At 39.3% G+C, this 25,070-nt stretch overlaps 1 protein-coding gene across 1 annotated transcript in view; it reads left to right on the forward strand.

Moving 5' to 3' along the window:
* Nucleotides 1–25,070, forward strand: part of DYTN (dystrotelin) — a 50,693-nt gene that overhangs the window by 20,505 nt on the left and 5,118 nt on the right. The window contains exons 8-11 of the mRNA XM_060151336.1: nt 2,878–2,989; nt 4,442–4,590; nt 20,595–20,754; nt 23,268–23,775. Of these exons, the coding sequence (XP_060007319.1) occupies nt 2,878–2,989; nt 4,442–4,590; nt 20,595–20,754; nt 23,268–23,775 (929 nt within the window). The remainder of the gene's footprint in view (nt 1–2,877; nt 2,990–4,441; nt 4,591–20,594; nt 20,755–23,267; nt 23,776–25,070) is intronic.

Raw genomic sequence — 25,070 nt, forward strand, 5'->3', positions numbered from 1 at the left:
TGATGACTTAGACTTCTTGTAGCTGTAACCTTCTGAGTTTATTAGAAATTGCTTGAATGTATTACAGTTCTAACCTTAAACCTATGTTTTTGGCTCTCAGAAAACTCCAGCAATAGCCTCAAGGCTTTTAGTTTCAGTGAGATTCATAAAGACATTTTAGAGCAGAAGTGTTTGCAGATCTGGAAGTATAGCAGGAAGAGGCAAAGACTTGACCTCCTAAAGTAAGAGAAGCTACAAAGCCCAGAGCTTGTTCCTAAGACAAGTGTTCCATTTTAGCAGAATGTATCACATTTATGCTCTGTGATAGCCATGTAAGTTTGAAATGAAATTAGGGGGGAAAAGTTGGTTCTCTATGAGTAAAGCCATCAACAACAGACCAGTCTCATTATCCACACTGCACCCTTTCTCACACACCTGTCAGTAGTTTCAGAGCATGGAGGAAATAAACCAAGATTAGGGTCAGTGTATTGTCCTAACAAGTCAACTGTAACCATACAGTAATGCTAAATAAAGCAGCCAGGACAGGTGGCTCATCAAATCATCTTTATAAAAAATGCTTTATGTTATAGACTTCATGTCTCCCCAGTTACGCATGCTGAATAATTTTCAAAGCTTTGTAAAAATTTTGCAAGGCCGAGAGGGCAGGGTTTACTAGCCCCATTTTCTTCATTGAAGAAACTGTCATTCATTTAATTTCCTTCAACTAATGTTCTTTGAAAACCTGCGTTGTTCCAGGTATCTTCAAAACAATGAGCTTAAGTTTCCATTTCAAGGTCACCTAGTAACAGTGGCATGTGACTCAAACTCAAGTCTCCTGCCTTGGTGGTCTATTAACAGGGGTTAAAATAGCTGGCTCTCCATTTAGATGGTATCCCTGGGCTCAAAACCTAATGCTACCACTTACTACGTAGTTGTGTAACTTTGTGCAATTGCTTAAACTCTCTTTGAATCAGTTTCTTCAAATGAGGATAATAATAAGAATGCCTTGCCTTAAGGAACTTTCATGGGGATTAACTATGTCAATGCATGTCCACTGCCTGCTACATAGTAAGGGCTCAAAAATGTTTGCTACTGTGATAGCCCTTCAACACTCTGTATTAATATCCTACCCTGGGACTAGATGTCGGGGACGGCAGTGAACAAGGACTGTGAGAGTTGGTCTCATGGCATTTGCACCCTCCTGCTCTGCCTTCCAATGACTTTGGTCAGAAGCCCTTCTGCCATCTGGCCTCAGGAACATTGCAAGTGTTTTTTTTTTTTGGTTTTTTTTTGCGGTACACGGGCCTCTCACTGTTGTGGCCTCTCCCATTGCGGAGCACAGGCTCCGGACGCGCAGGCTCAGCAGCCATGGCTCATGGGCCTAGCCGCTCCACGGCACGTGGGATCTTCCCGGACCGGGGCACGAACCTGTGTCCCCTTCATCGGCAGGCGAACTCTCAACCACTGTGCCACCAGGGAAGCCCCATTGCAAGTTTTTATTCCTCCATCCTCCACAGTTACCTGTAGTTCTGATAGGTCTGAAAAGCGCTAACCCTTCTTCTTCACCCCAGTCTGCATTACCTTACTCCTCATCTTTCTTCCTGGGACTTCCTCTACTTTAATCTCCCACCCAGCATTCTATGCCTAGCATGAGTCTCAGCTCTTCCAGAAAATTTTATCAGACCATACCAGCTCCCAGGGATGTCCCCCATCTCTCCTACAGCATGTATTTTCCATGCTTCTTACTCGGCACTTCATCACACAGTATCTAATTTTGCTAGTTAGTACCTCAAGCTTCCATATCATGTCTTTGCAGCCAGATATGAAATTTGAAGAGCATAGGAATCTTGTCATAGTTTAATTTTCATAACTTTGAAGACCGGGGTTGAAAATTCAAATGCTATTGGGGGCAAGGCAAGGAGTATAAATGAGGGCAGTAGTCTGGGGAGGGACTGTCTTAAAGGTGTAGCTGCCCCCTTGTCCTCGCCCATTGCTGCCGTTGATGAGGAAGACCCTACTTTATGCCGCATCCTCTGTAGTTGAAGAAGGGAGTTAAAATAGCAGGAAAAAAAGTATAGATCCCTGATATTTTGCAGACAAACAATATGACCCCACTCATCCTTAAAAGTTACTAATTCATGGCTATGAGGTCTCACCAGCCCTCCCCAATATCACAACATGTTCCCTGAGTGCCCAGAGACACCCTTCCCTACCAGAGTGTGTCAAGATTTCCGCCTGTCTTTCTGATCACAGGAGATTTAAGATTGTAACTGTCCATAACAGAAAGTCTGCAACACTGATGTGTTAAGAAACTTGGGTGTAGTGGTCATTCAGTCCTGGCTGGTGAGGAACTCCCTCTCTTCCACATTATTCCTTCCTACATACAGATTTCTGATAAATGACACATTTATTTTAGATTTTTATCTATGGTTTTATTTTCCCCAACACCACACAAGAATGCAGGTCCAATATCATCATATCTCACACATTTCCAGAGAAGCTAGAATTCAAACTTTTTGGAAATCTCCCAGTTTCCTTTAAGTTGGCAATTAAATTCCAATTACCTGAGTGAATTATGCAGCTGCACAAATGTGGCTGCAGACTTAAGGGTCTATCCTAAAGGTTGTAGCACATTACACCCTGCATGTAAAAGACACCTGGTATTTGGGGGCCGGGGTGGAGAGGATGAATCCGGCCCCTATACAATAGTTTGTTGACAAAACTATATTAATTTAATGTCATGTTATAAAAATGCCAACAAAAGAAGACAACTTTATACTCACTCGATAGCTCAGACACCTCCTGTATATTTTAGGGTGCTTATTCTCCACCTGAATAATACTTTCTTTGCTCACCTCCTAGTAGTGATGTAAGTCACACTTCCATTTTAATTGGCAGATACCGCTGTCTGAAGTGTCTCAACTTTGACATCTGTCAGGTGTGTTTCTTATCTGGTCTTCAGAGCAAGTCCCACCAGAAGTCTCATCCTGTGATTGAGAACTGCATCCAGGTAACATCTAATGCCGTGTACCAAACTATTCATGAATCTTATCAGTGAAAGCTACAGCAATTAAAAAACTTTTCCTCCTGGAAAACCACAGGTTCTGCTCCTTTCATACATATAATATTTAAGACTAAGGAAGTGGCAAGTTCAACCTTAAATATCTCTCAATATACATATACTTTCTTTACACTGTAGATTTTAATAAACCTTTTGGGGATAAGAAAAGGCCAGAGTCTGATCTGAAGCCATTGACTCCTACTGTGCACTAGAAAATATCTGAGCGGTAAGAGGGGAGAGGCATTGGAAATGGACACAGATTAAAAAGAAAAAGCCCTGGTTTGGTAAAATGACGCATCAAGGCCTCTAGTTGCCGGTACATTTCGGGAATTTTCTTTTTTAACATGTCTTTTCCTGAGCACTAAAATTCAAGTAATTTTTTCCTTACGAAAAACAAAAGAGAAAGATTTCTATCTCAGTTTTGACTGGAAAAGTGTAAAACTAAGACTTTGTAGCTGACTTTCAAAATTTTTTAAAGAAAATGATAATACTCAGCAAGAGAATTCAGCTCTTGCTAAGAAGAAAGAGAAATAGGATAATTTTAAAACAGAGAGCATTTCAATTTTTCCAGAAAGGACACTCTCTTTTCATCACTGAGTATGAATCCGTTTCTCCATGCAGATGGCCTCATCCCCAAATTTCACAATAGTGAAAAATATTGATTAATTACCTTTACTGAGGACAGTTCTCCCCTCATTCTCTCTTTGCCATGAATGGTCCACAAAAGTCATGTGCCTCAATCTTGCCAAATAATTTTCAATGGATATTGCTTTACTAAATTTTATTAACCCAGATCCTCAGATTATTGGCCTATGATCCTCTTGTTTCTAAAAGTCTGGGGAGAAATAGGGCTTATCGATATTAGACTGACACCATGTGGTCATTTTGTTATTACACTTTAGATTTCAAGGGTTGAATATTTTTAATTAAAGGTCTCGCTGCTTTCTTTCCTTTTGCCTTACCTGTCGGGGGGACTTCAGGCGGTCTGAGAATCCACTGATATTTTATACAAGACTAAATGTATGAGGATTTTTCTGGAAATAAAATCTCAGAGGAACCCTCCAAATTAGTAACCACAGGCTTAGTCCTCTTTCATACCTTCTTCTAGCTTTCATACCTTCTTCTAGCTTTAACCTTCCCCATTCCTGGGTTGCTCTAAGGAACAGGAGTTTTTGTAGAAGTTGGGGGGTATTTAATTCGGAAACATATACTATATGTATGTGTATAGAGAGAGGATGTGAAGAAATTCAGGTAGTAAGGAAGTAAGATGATTTTTCTGTGGACATCACGGTAAGTGAAACAATTTCAGAAACTTCCATGGCGGCCAATCCACCCACGTAAGGAAAGAAGACCACTTTAAGACTGATCTGATGCCCCTTGTTCTGTTGGCCATTCCAGCAGGTGTCAACAAAAGACAATACAAAACTCTTCCTCAGGACCCTCAGAAACAACCTGCTCCAAGGGCGCTGTAGGAGGAAAGAAGCTGCGAGAAGGCAGTGGCTGCTGGACCAGGTGAATCCAAGGGATGTGGCTAACCAGGCACAGGCCAGGTGAGTGTCTCCGAGTGACAGTCGCGCAGGTTAGCAACCCAGAGCCTGGGTACTAGGTTATGAAGCCAGCAAGCAGGGGAGGGGTAAAGATGCTGTTCCCCTCTAGAAGCGACCTTTAATTTTAAAGTAGACCGCGAGACAAAAATACCTTTAAGTGGCCCGTCCAATCATTTAGAGTTATCCCAACTAAAGACCTCAGGCAGACACAGAAGATTTTTAGTATTAGAGTATTTGAATAACTTTCTCCAACATCTTTCTTTTTTGTTGGGTTACTTTTGAAAGCCTAATTCAGAATTAATACTTATTTTTTAAAAAAGGAAAAGAAAGACACATTCCATCACTCACAGGTGAGTGCTATTCACATTTCAGCATTACCAGATCAGGAATTATGCTACAGACACAACTTTTCAACCTTTTCTCCATTTACATTAAACGGAGAGCATTTTCCCTGTCATTAGCTTCCAAAATATCATTTCAGTGACCTCACTCTTATCCTTATAAGGAAGTGCCATAATTCACAAGCAATCCCTTAACATTTTGGTTATTTTCAAATTTTGCCCCCCACCAAAATTCTGTAGTCAGCATCCCTACACACGCATTTTCTTATATTTTATTAAGATAAATTCTCTCAGGTAAAACCATTGCATCAAAAGTTGTGAATTTTGTTAATCCTCAAAATTCAGAATGCCAAACTATGCTTCAGAGGGTCATCTCAAAGGATGTCCCAGCACCACTGGTATTTGAGATCACCCATCACATACCTGAGCACCAGCCTAAAGATGACTTTTTAAAAGTCTTCATGGGGCTTCCCTGGTGGCGCAGTGGTTGAGAATCCGCCTGCCGATGTGGGGGACACGGGTTCGTGCCCCGGTCCGGGAAGATCCCACATGCCGCGGAGCGGCTGGGCCCGTGAGCCTATGGCTGCTGAGCCTGCGTGTCCGGAGCCTCTGCTCCGCAACGGGAGAGGCCACAACAGTGAGAGGCCCGCGTACCGCAAAAAAAAAAAGTCTTCATGACCTTAACTACTGAAGTAACTCCTTTATAATTTAAAATTTCAGAAGATAAAGGAAAGAGGTACTGTTTCCATGGGATTATGATCATCAGACTTTTGGGAGAAGAAAACCCAGAATAATTCATTCACTCTTATTTTATCTACCAGAAGTATAAGAATAGATCACTTTAATCAAATTGGTATTCATTTATTGATTTCTTTTGTAATTCTCTAAACTTTTCTCAGACATCTACCAGCATATTTCCTTCTCGATCCCAGACCCTATTTCTGTGGTCATTTTGTCACTTTTTACAGTTTGGTATAATTTAATGTATTTTTACAGCTCTTTAAAGGGAAAAAAAATGCATGTTGACTTCGCATTAGATGCCATGCCTTATACCTGTACCACATTTTCCTAGCAGGTGGTTATCAATGTATTCTTTTTTTTTTTTTTTTAATTTTTGGCTGCATCGGGTCTTCGTTGCTGCTCGTGGGCTTTTCTCTAGTTGCGGCGAGCAGGGGCTACTCTTCAGTGCGCGGGCTTCTCATCGCAGTGGCTTCTCTTGTTGCAGAGCACAGGCTCTAGGCACGCCGGCTTCAGTAGTTGTAGCAAGTGGGCTCAGTAGTTGTGGCTCGCGGGCTCTAGAGCGCAGGCTCAGTAGTTGTGGCACACAGGCTTAGTTGCTCCGCGGCATGTGGGATCTTCCCGGACCAGGACTCGAACACGTATCCCCTGCACTGACAGGCAGATTCTTAACCACTGTGCCACCAGGGAAGCCCCCCAATGTATTCTTAAAGTTAGAGATTTGGATATCGTCTTGATGTATAGCTTTAATAGAGTACAAATAATTTAAATTTTAAAATAGAAACAAAGATATCAGATGCCAATTCATCTGTCTTCTTCAGGCCATTTATTTCACCTTTCCCTGACAGAGTGACAGTAAATTAGGACAATTAATCAGCTGGATTTATTGAATACTTGAGATCTTGTCGAAATTCCTCCATTCTCATAGTTAGAACACAAAGATCCATGCTCTTATGTGCATTTCTTTTGGCCACAGAAGCCTGCCTGATCTTTTACAAATTCAAAATATGATGGCATTCCTCACGCACTCATTTTGCCCAAACTTCTGTGCCTTAAACCCGTCCATTAGCTTCCCATTGTTTTTAAGCTAAAACCTAAAAGTTGTAAGATGACTTAGAAAACTCCTGCATGTTTGAGCTACCCTGGGAACCTCTCCAGTGTCATCTCCCCACCAACCTCTGTGCTCCAGCCCTGATTCCTCCCTCCTCCCCATAAGACTAAGCCAGATCCCCCCCACTCTTAAGACGTAAACCTTTACTTTAAAGAATTCATATTCCTAGGGCTTCTCTGGTGGCGCAGTGGTTGAGAGTTCGCCTGCCGATTCAGGGGACGCGGGTTCGTGCCCCGGTCTGGGAAGATCCCACATGCCGCGGAGCGGCTGGGCCCGTGAGCCATGGCCGCTGAGCCTGCGCATCCGGAGCCTGTGCTCCGCAACGGGAGAGACCGCAGCAGTGAGAGGCCCGCGTACCGCAAAAAAAAAAAAAAAAAAAAAAAAAAAAAGAATTCATATTCCTAGACCACTTCTCTGTATGACTTGACGCCTACCTCCTAAATACTTGCAAAAGTTCTGCTCAAATGTCATCTCATCCTTAAGGCCTTTCCTGACCACCCATTTATCATTTTAGCCCCTGTCCCCACTCTGGCACTCGCAATCCTCCTCCCTTGCTTTATTTTTCTTCAAAGAATTTCATCAGCATCTGATGTTATACAAATTTCACTTTTAGTTAAAAATTTTTTTTCGATAATGTAAGCTCCATCGGGGGAAGAAACTTTTATTGTTTCCAGTTGTATTTCCAGAATCTGTAAAAATGTCTGAATATGATAAATGTTCAATAAGTGTTTGTTGAATGACTGACAGACCGAGTAATAAAATGGATGGATGCATGATGGAGGGATTAATGGATTGATTGATAAAGTGGGTCTTTTAGAATGGGGTATGAAAGTGTCTTGAGGAGTAATTACCCAGTGTTGGAAGACGTTAGTGAAGTTTGAACCTGGGACAGAGAGACACAGAAGTCTTGTTCTCAGCCAGCTCTGTGTGTGGCCTCGGGGACTGTTTCTAAGACTTGGTTTCTTCACCTGAGAATAGGGATAACCTGTCCTTCCTATTCCCAGAGTAATATTTGTGGAGACAAGATGAGGAAAGGGAATTGCAAGTCCTACGCAAAGCTAAACGTTCTTTAAATGTTGGTGTGTTATATTCTGTTCACCAGAGTACAGTTGAGTTGTTCACCAAAGTAAAATTCTAATGGAATAATTTGCACTTTAGCCTAGATACTGATGAATTCAAAAATTCTGATTAGTGATTGGTCAAGGGGAAATTAATGTGGAATATTACTATTTTACATTGTGATAATAGGCAAAATCATATCCTTGCTATCTATTAAGTTTGCACATTGGTACTGACCATCTTCTAAGAGATTCATGGTTATTGCCAAATGGTAATATCGAATTCATTCATTGATTCAGCAAACATTCTTCATCCTAATAAGCCTCCTTCCTTTTAATGTGGATTCCATGCAATAGCTTACACTGATAATATTTTCACTTACAAAAACGTAACTGAAATCCAGGTACCAAATATTACCACTATTATTATTTTGGGACATTCTTATAAATATACTAAAAAATGAATATAAAAACTATGAAAAAGAACACACAAAATTACTTCCATTTACAGCTAATATGATTGTGAATCCCCAAGAAACCACAAGTAACTCTAGCTAAAACTGTAGAATTAATTGGTTTTGAGTGGTGGAAAATAAAATATGTATGCGCAAATAGCTCTTCACTATATCAGCAATAGCTAGCTAGAAATTTTATAAAAATCCCGTTTACAATACCTGTAAAATTATTTTTTAAAGAAACTAGAAAAAACTTAACAAAAAAGATACAAAACCCATATAAGGAAAGCTGTAATATTTGATTGAATATACAGAAAACAAGACCTGAGCAAAAGGGAGAAACATAGCAAATTCCTAAAAGAGAAGACACTAACATAACAATGTACACGATTCAAAAATTAACCTTAAAATCAGTACTCGCGATGCTTCTTTGGTCATTTGCAGCCATGCACAGAGTGGGAAAAAAATGTGAGTTGCCTGATGCACAGCTGAGGTAGAACTGAGTGACACCCTGCCTTCTGGTTTCTGCCCTTAGAGTATAAACACGTGTCCTTTACACAGTCTATCTTGTGCCATGTTTTTCACATTTTTGTGCTTTTTCTTGGTGACTTCACTATTGCAAATAGCCTCCAAACATGGTGCTGAAGTGCTGGCTAGCGTTCCTAGCGCGAGAAGGCTATGATATGTCTTAACAAAAACTACGTGTATGAAATAAGCTTCGTTCAGACACGAGTTACATGGGTCCAATGTTACTGAATCAACAGTAAACATTAAACAGTATACATATATCTTTAAATAGAAACACATGGGGGTGGGGGATGGGATGAACTGGGAGATTGGGATTGACATATACACACTAATATGTATAAAATAGATAACTAATAAAAATAGAGAAAAGAAACACACGAAAAACAAGGTTATATATTGATAGGTTGATGAAAATGTTCTGACCAGAGACTTCCAAGATCCTAACCCTGTGTTTCCCCCAGGAGCCATCGTTCAGTTTCCACTAATTCATTGTTCACATGACTGCAAAGAGTATAGCTACCATGGATAATAAGAATGAACTGCATTTAAATTAAATGCATTTCCAAATAGAATCATGATGTTTTTTAAATAAGATAAAATAAATTTGAAGACATGTTGAAAGAATAAAGGTACAAGGATATTTAAAATTGTGGAAATAAAAAATAGTGAGAGGGGCAGGACAGGAATAAAGACACAGACGTAGAGGATGGACTTGAGAACACGGGGAGGGGGAAGGGTAAGCTGGGACGAAGTGAGAGAGTGGCATGGACATATATACACTACCAAATGTAAAATAGATAGCTAGTGGGAAGCAGCCGCATAACACAGGGAGATCAGCTTGGTGTTTTGTGACCACCTAGAGGGGTGGGATAGGGAGGGTGGGAGGGAGGGGATATGGGGATATATGTATACATATAGTTGATTCATTTTGTTATACAGCAGAAACTAACACAACATTGTAAAGCAATTATACTCCAATAAAGATGTTAAAAAAAATTGTGAGAAGGGTTGTTCTTCAACAGGCGTTAAAACTTACTCTAGAGCCACCATGACCAAATAATATAGTATAAATCAGAAATGGGTATATTGATCTGAGGACAAGAATACAAAATTTGATTAATGATCCAAGCATAAATGAGAGCCTAACATATGAGAAAGGTGGTATTTCAGTTCAGTGGAAAAAGATGCCTAACTGGCTATCCATCAAGTATCCATTGTTTTGCCCCATAAATGAAAATAAATTCCAAATTGATTGAAGTTTAAATATAAATATGGTTTAAAATAAAAATATTAGAAAAATTTAGGAAACCTGGGGTTGGAGGAGACCTTTCTAAGCAAGAAAACAAATTAAAGAATCATGAAGTAATAGAAACACACATATATATGATGACATGCAAATGTAGACATTTTCTCATGGTAAATGATATTATAAACAAAATCAAAAATAAGTCTCAGACTTGGAAAAATATTTTCACTAAGAGGATAAACTGTGCTATGGAAAGGTCCCTACAAATTGATAGGAAAAACTGAAAAAGAAGGAGAAGGAGAAGAAGAGGAAGAGGAAAAGAAGGAAGAGGAGAAGGAAACGGAAATAAGGAAGAAGAAAATGAGGAAGAGGAGAGCGAGGGCGAGGAGGAAAAGACTCCAAGTATATAAATAGGCAAAATCACAGAAGAGGAATTCCAAATGGCCATGAAACACACAAAGATATGCTCATCTTAACTAGCGGTTAGACAAATGCCAATTAAAGGAACAATGAGATAGTGTCACTTTCTTTAACAGAATGGCAAAGAGTAAATGAATAACGTCCAGTGCTGGTGAACATGGAAGAAATCAGGTGCGCTGGACATTTGGTTGAAGTACAAATGGCTATAGATGTTTCAGAAAATAATCTGAAAAATAATTCATTCAATAAATCTTTAGTGAACACTCTTCTAGGCACTTGGGATATATCAGGGAACAAAAGAGATGAAGATCTCACGGAGCTTTCGTTCTACTGGGGAAACTAGACAATTAAAAATAGGCATATACATGAATTATAATAATATATTAGGAGCTAAAATTACTAAAGTAAAAGAAAGAAAGAAGAGCCAGGTAAGAGAGAGCAAGACTTAGAGGGAGTGTTGGTAGCAAATTTAAACTGAATGGTCTTAGTGGTCCTCAGTGAGAGGTGACATTGGAACAAAGCCTTGAAGGAGGTGAGGGAGTGAATCTTACAGGTACCTGCAAAAGCATACCGCTAACTGAGACTGCCAACTGAGACACACACAGGAGTGTGCCCGGCAGCTCCAAAGGACAGCAAGGAGGCTAGTGTGGCTGAATGGAATGAAGGAGGAAATATTGACAATAGCCTAAAGGGGGCAGCATAGAAGCAAGGCTATATAAATATTTTCCTAAATTTTTTCCTAATGTTTCTATTTTGAATTTTAATTTAAATGTTCAACCCATTTGAAATTTATTTTAGCAAAGGTCTAGCTTGCTTGCTTTCAGATGGGTAGCCAATCTATCTTTTCCCACTTCAATGAGATACCAACTTTGTCACATATTAGGGTTCCTTATATACTTGAATCAATTCATAAAATTTATATTCTCTTCCTCAGATCTAGAGGTCAATTCTTGTGCATATACTAGATGTATGGTCATGGTGGTGCTATATTAAGTAGAAGGATAAAGTTGCTGTCATCTGAAATGAGGGAGGCTATCGGTGGAACAGTATCATAGGGGAAGATCAGGAGTTCAGTTTGGAACATGTTAAGATTGATGTGTCTCTCAGACATCCACATGGAGATGTTGAGTAGGCAGTTTTCCATTCGCGTCCGGAATTTGGGAGAAAGTCTATTGGAGATCAAATTTGTGAATTTTTGACATACATGTTTTCTTTTGTTTTTGTTTTTTTTGTTGCGATACGCGGGCCTCTCACTGTTGTGGTCTCTCCCGTTGCGGAGCACAGGCTCCGGATGCGCAGGCTCAGCGGCCGTGACTCACGGGCCCAGCCGCTCTGCGGCATGTAGGATCCTCCCGGACCCGTGTCCCCTGCATCGGCAGGCGGACTCTCAACCACTGCGCCACCAGGGAAGCCCGACATACATGGTTTTAAAAGCCATGGGATTGTATGAGATCACCAGATAGACAGTGTAGATGGAGAAGAGAGGAAAACTGAGAACTGAACCATGGGACACTCCACATGACACAGTTGGAGAGAAGGTGAAAAACCAGCAAGGGAGGCTGAGAAAGAGTGATGGATGAGGCAAGAGGAAAACCAAGAATGAGGAATCCTGGAAGACAGGTAAAGAGAGTGTTTCAGGGAGGAGGGCATGGTCTGCAGTGTCAAATGCTGCTGCTGGGTCAAGTAAGAATTGACCTTTGGATTTAACACTGAGGAACTCATTGATGACCTCAAAAAGAGTATTGTAGGACAGTGGTTGTAGAAAAAAATCAGACCAGAGGCAGTTTAAGAGAGAATGGGAGTTGAGGAATTCAAGATACCAAACAAGAAAATTCTTTCCAGGATTTTTTTTTACTATAGAGGGAACAAAGAGCTAGTGTAGGTAGTAGAGTATCTGAAGTTAAGAGAAATGTTTGGTTATGACGGGGAAAATAACGGCATGTTAGTATACTGAAGGGGATGAGTTTGTAGTGGGAAAACTTGATGATCTGGTGCAAGAGAGGGGAATTGTTGGAGCAATGTCATTCGGCAGCCAAGGTGGGATGGAATCTATGCACATGTGGAGAGATTGGCTTTAGAAGAATGGTACCTACTAAACATAAAAATGTATACAAGATTTGGCCCTTGATCCATTTTTGGAACTCTGTCCTATACGAATAAGAGCATTACTACATAGAAAATAAGATAAATGTTATAGCATTGGAGGGGGGGCACTAAATAAACAAACTGAAGATACACTGGTAGACAAATGGTCGATTATATACGATACAACATACAAGAGAACATAGTGAATCTACTTAAGGACAAATTTTAGTACCTATCTACTATACTAGAGGGCATTCATCATCATACATTAAGAGAAAAATGCAAGTGGCAGAATTATGTGTATGGAATGATGCCATTTTTGTTTCAAAAACAAATTCAATATGTACTTTGCTGTTTGTAAGCATCTGTGTGAATGCAGAAAATGGTGTTGAACAACCCCAAGGTGTTAAAATGATTTGAGACGGGGTAGGAATAGAGTGTGTTACTCAGAAGCTGTGTGACAAAGAAGTCATGGGTTACGCTTTTTTCTACCCCAAAGTGCCCACTCCTTAAACACATAATTAAAGTGTACCAGAGTAATCGCTTCTTTCCCTATACTCTCTTTGCATTCTGTAGAAATAATCGCACTATGTCAGAAATGATTGTGTATTTGTCTGTGCATTACATGTAAAGTCTCTGTGAGCAGGGAGTTCTCTGCTTTTTTTAAAAGAAGTCTTTTTATCTGCAATAACTCAAGATGGTAAGATGCTTCAAATAGTTTTTGAATAAGGGAACGAAATTAAATGGAATTGTATAAAATGGAATATGCCTGACCTTAAACTAGTCTACTCTATTCTATGCTCTTTTAGATATGACATAATAAACACACATCTGCACTTAGAACCCCTAGTATCTGACCTGGACAAGATGACCTGGGGGATTTTCTGGAGTCATCCCTGGACTTCTCTGCATTCTCATTTTTAGATTATCAAGAAGGAGGGAAATGGAATTTTTGTTCCTATTATTGGCCATTTAGCTCTATATCAACTAAGTAGTTGGAAAAGAGCACAGAGGAAAAAGTTGAACTACTTTATTGCTATTTTTGGATATTAAATTGACTAGCTGATTTGACATTTTTTCTAAAAAGACTCTCCTCAATGTCATACCTGATCATTAAAAATTATTACCACCTCTCATAAAATTCTATTTTTGTAACAGGCTCTCCATTCAGTACAATAGATCTGAAACACCGAGGCATGTAAGTCCAACTAGACCAGTAGAAACAACAGCCACAGAGGCCTTCAAACAAATACCTCAAAGGGTATCTCGGGCTCAACAAACCAACGGCAGTAGCACACATCATCAGGTGAGTCCGAAGGGGAAAAGAACAATTAAGGCACAATTAACGGATAACGTGTAGCTTTGAGGGGACTCTTCCCAAGTCTACATCCTAAAGGGAAGCTGTATTCAACTTTGATATTTCTAAATTACTCCAGTGTCCCTAGATACTAAGTCTCTGCCCGAAACTTTTAAATATAGCTTACTTACAGACAAGGCTTTCTTCTGCCCACAATACCTTAACTTGACTCTTCACTATCTAAGATTCGATGTAATTAAAAAGTAGGGAAAAAGAGAAAATTAGTTCATCCGTACATAAAGAAAACGTTCAGGAATTTTCAAAGGGAAGAGATGAGAGAGGAAAGTGAAAGAAACATAAGAGGGAAGAAACTTTTTTTAAAAATCCCAGTGACATTTTTTTCATCAAAGGAATTAGAAATGCTTCTTTTTTGTTGTTTTTTTAAGCATACAGTCTGCAACTCCTTTATCGTGTTTTCAATCAGTTGTTGACTTGCCCTCCCATGTGCAACTCCGCTTGTAGGTGTCCCTTCATCATTGTAATCAGTACAGTCAGATCCTAAGGGAGGTCTTCAAAATATGATCATCTGTGATGTTTTTCAATCATCAAAGAGAAATTAGAGTTCTCATACTGCAGTTGTTCCTGGTAGAAGTGTGAAGAGGAGAGTAAGTCTTGTGACCACCCAGGAACGAGCAGCCTATGCGCTGCCTCTGGGTGAGGTTTTTCAGGTCTGTGTGCGTTTTCATCAGCAGCTCATGCAGCTGCACCACTCAGACACCCCTCACTGCACATCCAAGAACGCCTCTGGCTGGAGTGCCGGGCAGAGAGCAGGAGTTACATGTGCGGGGACAAATGAAGAGCTGCTCCGTTTCCTGCTTCGAATAAAAGAAGAAAAAAAGCCATTTTCACAATGCGACAGTTTGTTTCACTTTAACATTGCTTTGTTCTGAGGCAAGAAATTTAAAAGAGGTTTTGCTTTCCCTCCTTTATTTCACTTTCTTTTTACTCCCTGTCACCTCTTTCTCATTTTTAAAGTTGCTACAGCCTATCTTTTGCATGTAATACATTTCTTTCTTTGATTAAAAAGAAAAACATTTTTAATTATACAAATAAGACCTGAATCTGTTTGCCTTAAAGAAAGTTAAAATATTACAGATAAGGGTAAAGTCCTTTTCAGCCATAATTCCCAGCCCACATCTGGTCCCGAGTTTTCCAGAGGTAATCTCTTTGGGGTATATCTTTGCAGACCTTATACTATGCATCCAGATATTCAGATATTCGTACGTGTGTGTGCCCAAAGAGGGCAAATTGTTAGTATCTATTAAACTTAAAACCTGGGAACCTTGCACATGTATGCACAAGGAGGCATGTACCACTTTGTTCATTGCAACATTGCTTATAATTCTGAAAAGTTGAAAATAGCTTAGTGTCCTTCCATTGCAAATGACTAAATAAACCATGGTATCTAGTCTCTGGGTATACCATGGTAGGTCCATATGTGCTAACCTGAAATGCTTCTCAGTTGCATAACGATATGTACCATATGATAACATTGATATTAATGATGTAAAGCTCACTGATTCAAAGTGATCTATGCTAGGCATGTAGAAACTGTTTGAATATTTGAATGAAGAGGCAGGCAGGCACTGGTCACACAGAAGGGCCACAAAGAGCATGTAACAACCAGAGAATGTGACTTCAAGTCTGTAGCTCACTTTTTCTCCCTTCTCTACTCTCTTCCTCTTGTAGGCTGTCCCTGTGGAAGAATGTTCTCAAGGTGGCCAGTCCCTCTTCAGATCATTTGTAGGGAGGAGAAACGGCCACAGAGTAAAGCCACAGCTGCTTATAAATGTAGAGTAATGAAATCCAACCTCCCATTCAGATGACTGGGTGCCACGGGCTGGTACATGGTGCCCCAGGAGCCTGGGCCAGGCTGGTCAGGTCAGGACTTGCTCTTGGGGTGCAATTCAGGAACCAGACTGTGATTTGAGAGATAAGGTTTGGTGAGAAAATCCTAAATGAGAACTGAGCTGATCATTATTAACTCAAAGAGACTTGGTGAATGCAAAGAGTAGTGATGAGTTCCAGTACACAAGCAACGGAAAGATAAGAAACTCTCAGTAGAAGGTGGAAGGTAGAAGTGAAAGATTTCTTGAACCAAGAGAAATAAAATAACCCAACTGCTTTTTGCAGATGCCTTTAGAGAAGGAGACGTTGTGAGCAGCAGCCTAACTCGGGCAAAAGACTACTGTGATTTTTTTTTTTTTTTTTTTTTATGGTACGCGGGCCTCTCACTGTTGTGGCTTCTCCCGTTGTGGAGCACAGGCTCCGGATGCGCAGACTCAGCGGCCATGGCTCACGGGCCCAGCCGCTCCACGGCATGTGGGATCTTCCTGGACCGGGGCACGAACCCGTGTCCCCTGCATCGGCAGGTGGACTCTCAACCACTGTGCCACCAGGGAAGCCCACCAGTCACTTTTTGAAAAAGAAATTTTTTTGAAATATCATTATCATGTTATTATGAATTTTTAGGAATATGGGTTAAATTCAACCCAAAAACTTATTTTCTCTATTTCTCGCTTCTCTAGACCATAGTCAGCATTAGGAATGAACTGTGGAGGACTCACGAATCCATTAATGCTCTCCATAGGGACAGAAGGTAGGAACCACGTGTGGACAAATACTAACAGCAGAGACACATCAATAGCATTTTGCTTCGCTTTTAGAGGAAGAAATTCTACAAAGTTTTTACAGTGCTCTTTTTTTCTCTTTAATTTGGAAGACATTCCTTAAACAGAGAAATGCTATGATTCCAGTATGAAGGTAAAAGGGGGCTTTGACTCTATTTGAGTAGTTAAGTGTAACTAAAACCACCCAGATAATTACATTAAGTTTGGGGTTTTGATTGAGTGATTTTATTCCTTGAAATTTGGTTAAGCATTTTCAGTGAAGTATTGTGTGTGTCTTGTGTGTGTCTTATGGCTTCTAAAATAAATCAGTACATTTCTTCAATAATATCTAACTTTCTCAAAGATTTACGAGGCTGGCTGGAAACTGTCTACCATCTTATTGTGTCTCAAAGGACTAATTATTCCTTTAAAAAAATTATTTATTTATTTGGCTGTGCCGGGTCTTAGTTGCAGCAAGCGGGATCTTTAGTTGTGGTATGCAGGATCTTTTAGTTGCGACATGCAGGATCTAGTTCCCTGACCAGGGATGGAACCCAGGCCCGCTGCATTGGGAGCGCAGAGCCTTAACCACTGGACCACCAGGGAAGTCCCAGGACTAATCATCCCTTGAGTTCCTGTATCATGTTGTCATTCCTTTAGAAGACAAAATTCCTGGCTCCTCAATAAGAAGGTCCCCCTGAGGGAAGACCTTTGTTTGCAGGCACAATGCTTGGTATCTAGTAGATGCTCAATAAATTAATGAGTAAATATATACTAATAAATATGTATTAAAATAAAAATAGGTCATCAATAAATCTAATATATATGTGTATGTATATATATATATATATATATGATGAGATGTGCTTCATAATGCAAAGGTATGAAAGGTAACGAACATTTTAAAATTCTGTGATAACTCATGAAAAGAAGCTTAATAACACTTTTAAAGTAATTTAATAATAATTTAAATGTTAAAAACAATTTTGATCTTTTTCATGGTATAAGAAAAATAAATTAGAAATAAAATTAAGGAAAATAGTATAGGAATAAAAAGGCAATTTTGAAACTTAAAATGTAGAAATAAAAAGGAAATTTTGAAATTTAATTCTTTAAAACTTAATTCTTAAAATAATTACTTCAAACAATTATTTTAAACTAGATGATTCCCTTTTATATAATTCATACCCACTACATACACCATTGGTCTCCTAGTAAGATATTTATCAACACAAAGAATACCAATGTGAGCCTGATTAGTGAGTAAAATCTATGTGAAGGCTTTATCCTTGTTCCTGTCTGCCCCATTATTTTTATCAATGATTTGGTTAAAATAGTAGAGAGCATGCTTCTCAAATGTGTATGACATGATACCAAAAGGCATAGATAATAAGCTAAATGACAGTCTTGAATCACTAAGATATCATAGTCTGGAATAGTGGGACAATTAATAAAGACCAAATTTTAAAAGATTACATGCAAATCCTACAATTATAGGCCCAGGTTCACAACAAATAGTGTGGAAAGACCTGAGATATATAGTCAACCGTAAGTTCAATTACAGCCCACAATTTGTCACTAATGATTTAAAAAGCAATGCAGTCTCAGACTACATTACAAGAAAGAGTATCATTCAATTATTAGTTATCCATTTATTACTCTATGCTAGGTGCTGATCAAGAAAAGTAATGTTCCACTGCTCTGTGTGCGATTAACTCGCCTGGTGAATTAACTTGTCTTTGTGTTTATTTGAAGACCTGGTACATGGGAGATTCAAGCTCCTTAGCTCCAAGAAGCAGAACTGCATATAAAGATGTAAAAGTTTGGAAAGACAGATTTCAGGTCATTTGAAAGGAATTATTTCTCAAATAATCTAAACTGTTTTGTTAACAGTGGATATTTACCTTGAAAGTATGGGGCTCCCAGTTGCTGGAAATATTGGCATTGGGTAAATCATGTTCACTGGAGACTCTCCGAGGATTTCTCCATTAAAACAAACAAACAAACAAAAAATAGAGTAGAAAAGAGCTGCACTTCTCATAGGGCTTTCCCTACTTTCACCTGGATTGTGGAAGGATGGGAACGCATGTCTTCTAGATGTTCAAACATGGTGGATGGGCCAGAAAGGAGGAAGGGGATGTGGGTGATAGACAGCATGGGAGAAAGATAAACTGATGTCACTACTGATCATAACAAACACAACACTCTAAGTATAGAAAATACTGTCTAGAGAGGCCTTCTGAGAATGTTTCTTTGTTGTCTGCTATATAAAATCCCTGGGCTGACTCCTTTCTGAAAAGTCCATCATAAAGAAGTGCTTGAAACTCCAATTACAATCAAGGATTTTAGAATCAGACTCCTCTTTCACCTGTGTGGTTGCCTGGAAGTTTGAGAGCCATCTTTTAGAGATGGCTGCTTTGGATAGAAGCCCCAGCTAAATTCCAAGACCTCTCCAGGATCTGTGGCAATTAAGAATTTCAAAGGCTCTAACATTGAGAAATGTTGTTGCATTTCCTACCAGGGAGCCCATTTCTACAACTTCCACAAATATGACCACAGCACTGGTCAAAGAATAAGACTGTACTTTAGAAAGCCCATTTTCACTGTATACATACACTGTAACAGGAACTAGTTTAGGCCTGGGCCTGGGGATATGGCAAGAAGCAAAACAGAAAAAAAAGTTGCCAGAATAAAGAGACAATAAACAATTAGTAATAGAGTAAGTAAGTAATAGAGTAAGTAAGATATAAGTAAAATAACAAGTAAAACAGGTAGCATGTCATATAAAGTGACTGTGCAGTAGTCTGAAGGCTCGAGCCTAAGTCAAAATCTAAGATCGCATCATGTTCTGTAGCAATTAGACATGGCAAAAATCCACGGAGACAAGGAGATGGGAAGGACTAGGGGAGGAGATGGGAGGTGATGGAGGCGAGGTTAGGAGTTCTGGTTTGCAGTTTCAAGTAGAGCAGTGAGGGAGAGGCTCACTGAGAATATGATGGTGACTAAAGACTTAAAGATGAGGGGATGAGCTGGGCGAGAACCTGAGGGAAGGAGGCATTGGGGGCCAAAAGAGCCAACTCTGAGGGCAGAACATGCCCAGTGTGTTCGAAGAGTTGCCAGAAGCTCTGTGTGACTGAAGGATAGACAGTGAGTAAAAGAAAGCAGAGATGAGGTCAGGGAGGGAAGCGGAGGGTCTTGGCCATTTTGTTCAGCTTTGGCTGCCTCTATAAGGACTTTGGTTTATTCTAAATAAGGAGGGGAACATTGGAGGGCTTTGAGCAGAGGAGTAACATGATCTGATTTATGGGTTTTCTTTGTGGTTCTTTTCTTTAAATTTTTAAAGATTTTTTTTTTGGATGTGGACCGTTTTTAAAGTCTTTATTGAATTTTTTTACAATATTGCTTATTTTATGTTTTGGGTTTTTGGCCGCGAGGCATGTGGGATCTTAGCTCACTGACCAGGGATTGAACCCGTATCCCCTGCATTGGAAGGCGAAGTCTTAACCACTGGACCTCCAGGGAAGTCCCCTGCCTTATGTTTTAAAAGAATTACCCTGACTACTTGGTTCATTCTGAAACCAGTGAACAACTAGACTTAGGAAGAGAAACCAAGACCCACAATTCACAAATTGCATCATTGTTCCCTCCCTGTGGTCTTGGTCGGGTTTTAGGTATTTAGCCATGACATGTATGCTATCATTCTAAATGGAGTGTTTCTGGACAAAAGGATAATGAATAAAGTCAATATTCGCATTTAAGGAGCTGCTGAAGGTATGCTGTCAAAAGTAATCCATAATATGCATGATGTGTTTTTGAAAACACCTCTAAAACCAGTGAAATTCTTGGAGGAATTGTGTATATAATAGACACGAAGGACAGCTGTACATGGTGAACGAACAGTTTAAAGCAGGATTGATCAATGTTAGGTAATAGTCGAGGCGCAGGCTACTCTGGCATCTTCTCCCAGAGAGGACCCAGGGTACATCTCGCTAAGGCTCTTGCATCTTGCTGTGCTGATCTCTTGCCCTTCCAACCCACTCAGACCTGTCCTCTTTGCAGGCTCCTTAAAAAGCAGTTAAACCAATACAAAGACAAGTTGCAAGCCATATATGCCTGCCAGGAAGAAAAAAGTTGCAGATTTGAAACAAAGATTCACGAACTCACAACCATCCAGGACAGTCTGTGGACGAAGCTACAGCTAATGGGACAGAATCTACAGGTATAGAATGTGGGAGACACTGGCCATCTGGGCCATCTGGAAGTCTGACCTAGAATCTTCTGGCTGAGGGTCGGCTGCAGCCTGAGGCTTTGCACCTCACTCTGATCAGCCTCTTCCCTTTCCCTCTTCTCTCCATACCCTGACCAGCTCCCCTTTTCATCAGCCAGACGATACCTTCCACTTCTGCGAAGGAAGTGCCATTGGGAGAGAACAGCATCGGTACCATTTAGAAACAGTAGACCTGGGGCAAAGGGGTTCTTTATAGCATTGAGCCTTAAACCTTTAGTCTCAGCATCCCTTTTAGAGACTTACAATTTTTTGAGGATCTCAAGGAGCTTCTGTGGGTTATATCTATTGCTGTTTACCCTAATCAAAATTAAAACTGATAAGTGGTTTTAAAATAAATTTATTAACTAATTTGAAAATGCAAATAATAAATCCATTATATATGGAACATTTTTAAATAGTAATTATTTATATATATTTAATGAGAAGACTGGCATTGTTTTACGTTTTTTACAAATCTCTTTAATGGCCGGCTTCAGAAAAGACAGCTGCATTTTTCCTAACTGCTTCAGCATTTGATCTGTTGCAAGATGTTCTGGCTGAAGAATATGAAAACATATGGCCTCACACAGATTTGCAGTTGAAAAAGAGAGGAGTATTTTAACAGCCTTTTCAGATAATTGGAGACCTTCTTTGATACTACACCAAAACATGATCAATGATTGTTTTTTAAAGGATGGTTGCAATATTGAATCTGAAACCATATCTCTTTCACACCGTGTTTCATTAAAATACAATATTCTGTTGTGCTTTTTGAATGAATCTTCTATCCAGGCATGATTTTATACCATCATACACTGGTCATTTGGAAGTTCACCGAGCTATGCCGAACTTCCTAATGCTCACCCATTCCATTATACAAGAGTTTTAAAAATCATTTAAAAATCATAAAAAATCATATTCATTAATACTACCATGAATCTCATCAGAAAAGTCTTTAAGAATTGGAAAGCAAGCAAGCTCATGGTAGCGGATGCAAGTTTTCCAAAATTCTAATTTTTGCTTAAAAGCTCAACTGTTAAAATTGGCAACACATATCATTGTTTTCCTTACTGTCACAGTCTCACTTCATTCATTTTTGAAAAAATGTTTGCCAAATAACCGTCTAATTCTTTTGCACAAGAGGCAACTTTTATATTTCAGTAAACATAAGAAGTGTTTTATGCATACTTCCCATTTCATCACATATAATATTAAGAAGACATGTGCCACTAAGAAAAATAAGAATTTTTGCTACACCTTCAAGAATAGTCTTTTTTTTCTTTTTTATCGAAGTATAATTGATTTACAATGTTGTGTTAGTTTCAGGTGTACAGCAAAGTGATTCAGTTATACATAAATACATATATTCTTTTTCAGATTCTTTTCCATATAGGTTATTATGAGATAATGAATATAGTTCCCTGTGCTATACAGTAGGCCCTTGCTCTTTCTCTATTTTATTTACAGTCGTGTGTATCTCCTAATTTATCCCTCCCCCCCCTTCCCCTTTGGTAACCATAAGATTGTTTTCTATGTCTGTGAGTCTGTTTCTGTTTTGTAAATAAGTTCATTTATATCATTTTTTTTTAGATTCCACATATAAATGCTGTCATATGACATTTGTCTTTCTCTGACTTCACTTAGCATAATCCTCCCTAGGTCCATCCATGTTGCTGCAAATGGCATTATTTCATTCTTTTGATGACTGAGTAATATTCCGTTGTGTATATATACCACATCTTCTTTATCCATTCATCTGCATCAAGGATATTCTTAAGAGGAGCTGCCTTTTTTTTTAACTGCAAGTGCACGATGCTAAGAATACCATCACTACTAGCACTGCTTGGTGATGCTACCTTGATGTGCGGTAAACACCAACAACTTTAGCTTTACTTACTCTTGATTTTGCACCATCAGTGCAAATGTCAACACAACGAAGAGGCAAATAACCTCTAAGTGTTATTGTGAAAGTAATTTTGACCTCATGGACCCCTGAAAGGGTCTCGGGGACCTCCAGGAGTCTGTGGGCCACACTTCGAGGGCTGTGCTTTGTAGAGAGCACACCCCCCAGATATTATTCCTATGACTTATTATGAAACCCCTCACAACATACCTACCTAAATGAATCATTATGAATGTTTTATTGTAATACTTTTTAGCTATCAATCCAAGATATCCTGACATTTCCAGATATTCCTTATGATATTTTTAGAACCTGAGCTTTCAGAACCTAGCATTTTCCCAAATTCCTTGTGATTATTCTCTGTGATGTTTTAGAATCTGAGCTGTTCTACCTTTAGGTTGACATTGAATTAACAGCATAAAATAAAATTAATATCAATGTATTTAGAGACAAAAAAGAAAATCTTGCATTAAAATTTCCTATTGGAATATTAAAATTTAATGCATAATGAAAAAGTAAGATAAATGTTCATTTCTTCATAAATAAAGTTTTCTTTACCCAGGCAGTGTTGCAGCCCCTTCATCCTTCATCTTCCTGGCAAAATATGGTTGCCAAGCGTGACCATGGAAATGGTGAAGAAAGTTTTCAGAGGGGAGGAGAGTCTTCCCAGATCAAGGATGCCACTGAGGATGGTTCAGAAGAGGAAACACTTCCTAAGTCCACTGTGACTGATGGAAGTTACCAAGGTCCAGCACATGCAGAACATGTTCTACCAAACTCAGAATCACCAGAGGCCATTTTGCAGCCAAGGTCAACGCAAAGCAGCAGGGCACGAAGCCAAGCACAAAAGACCTCGAAAGAAATCTTTAGTTCCCTACCCACTTCCCAGGAAGGACTGCTGCAGGACGCCTCCCAAATTGCTCCTGCTGAAATGAACAGTCCTGCCCTGGCACCTGTGGAAAGGAAAGGGGCAGTTAACATCCAGGAGGGAAAGGATGAGCTGGAGGAAGAGGAACTGCAGGAATTGTTGTCAAAACTCATGGATGCCTTCACTCTAGAAATGCCTTCAGGTAAGATTTACACAATCACTAGAGATAGTGATGGCCACGGAGTTAGGCTGCCTTTTAAAACACTTGATTCTATAGCTCTGTATTAGCCCTACAGCTACGATTCATCTAGTGGGTAACAGAGTTGTGAGTCTTTTGGACATTAGTAATCTCTCTGAACTTGATTTCTAGTGTTGCCTAATTGATGGGGTTATTGTGAGAATTAAAAGTGATAAGCCATATGAAGTTTTAGTATAGCACCTGGCACATACCAAGAATTCAATAAATACCTATTATTTTGTTATTGCAATTGTTATTATCAATAGTACTAAAACATATATAACTGGGCAGCCTGATGTTACCATTTAAAAATGGGATAAGAATGATGCTGTCTTTCTAGATAATTGATTAAGGTCTCTGTGTGATTAATAATACCCTCATCATCATCACCTTCATAAGTTATGTCTCATTGTTAAACCTAAAGGCTCTTTTTATTAATACTTCTTTATTATAGCTATCCTGTTTTACAGTGACATTGTCTTATTTATAGAGTATTTTGTCATCTTAATATATCTATATCTGTATCCATTTCTTTTTAAGAAAGTGTAAGATCTTTTATGTTGGAGTGATCATATAGAGACTGGTGATAAAACAAGGATAACATTCTCATGCATTTCTGCATCAAAGAAGGCCTTCCCAAAATATTTCTGAGTTGGTGTATTAGATTGCTAGGACTGCCATAATGAAGTATCACAGATCAGGTGGTTTAAACAATTAAAAAAAATTTTTTTCTCACGCTCCTGGAGGCTGGAAGTCTGAGATCAAGGTGTCAGCAGTGTTGGTGTCTTCTGCGGTCTCTCTCCTTGGGTTGTAGATGGCTGTCTTCTCCTTGTGTTTTCATACCATTTTCCCTCTGTGCATGTCCCTATCCAAATTTCCTCTTCTTATAAGGACACTACTCATATTGGTTTAGGATCCAGCCACATAAACTCCATTTCATTTAATTAACTCTTTAAAGACTCTATCTCCAAATATAGTCACATTTGGAGTTACTGGGAGTGGGACTTCAGTATATGAATTTGGGGAGGGAGACACAATTCAGCCCATAATAGTTGGTGAGCTATAAAATGGGAACATGATAATGTCAGTTATATATTGAACTTGCTAGAGCCAAGTCAATGAAGTAATTACTTGGTGATTCTAAAAATATCTACTGTGAAGAGAGTTGGAATTATAATCCTGTATTAGAGAAAACAAGATCACAAAGATACCAGAAGCATGCTCAGGCTGCCTGAGACAAAGACTGGATGAGAACTCCC

This window comes from Lagenorhynchus albirostris, chromosome 6 (assembly GCF_949774975.1).
Source record: "Lagenorhynchus albirostris chromosome 6, mLagAlb1.1, whole genome shotgun sequence".
NCBI lineage: Eukaryota > Metazoa > Chordata > Mammalia > Artiodactyla > Delphinidae > Lagenorhynchus > Lagenorhynchus albirostris.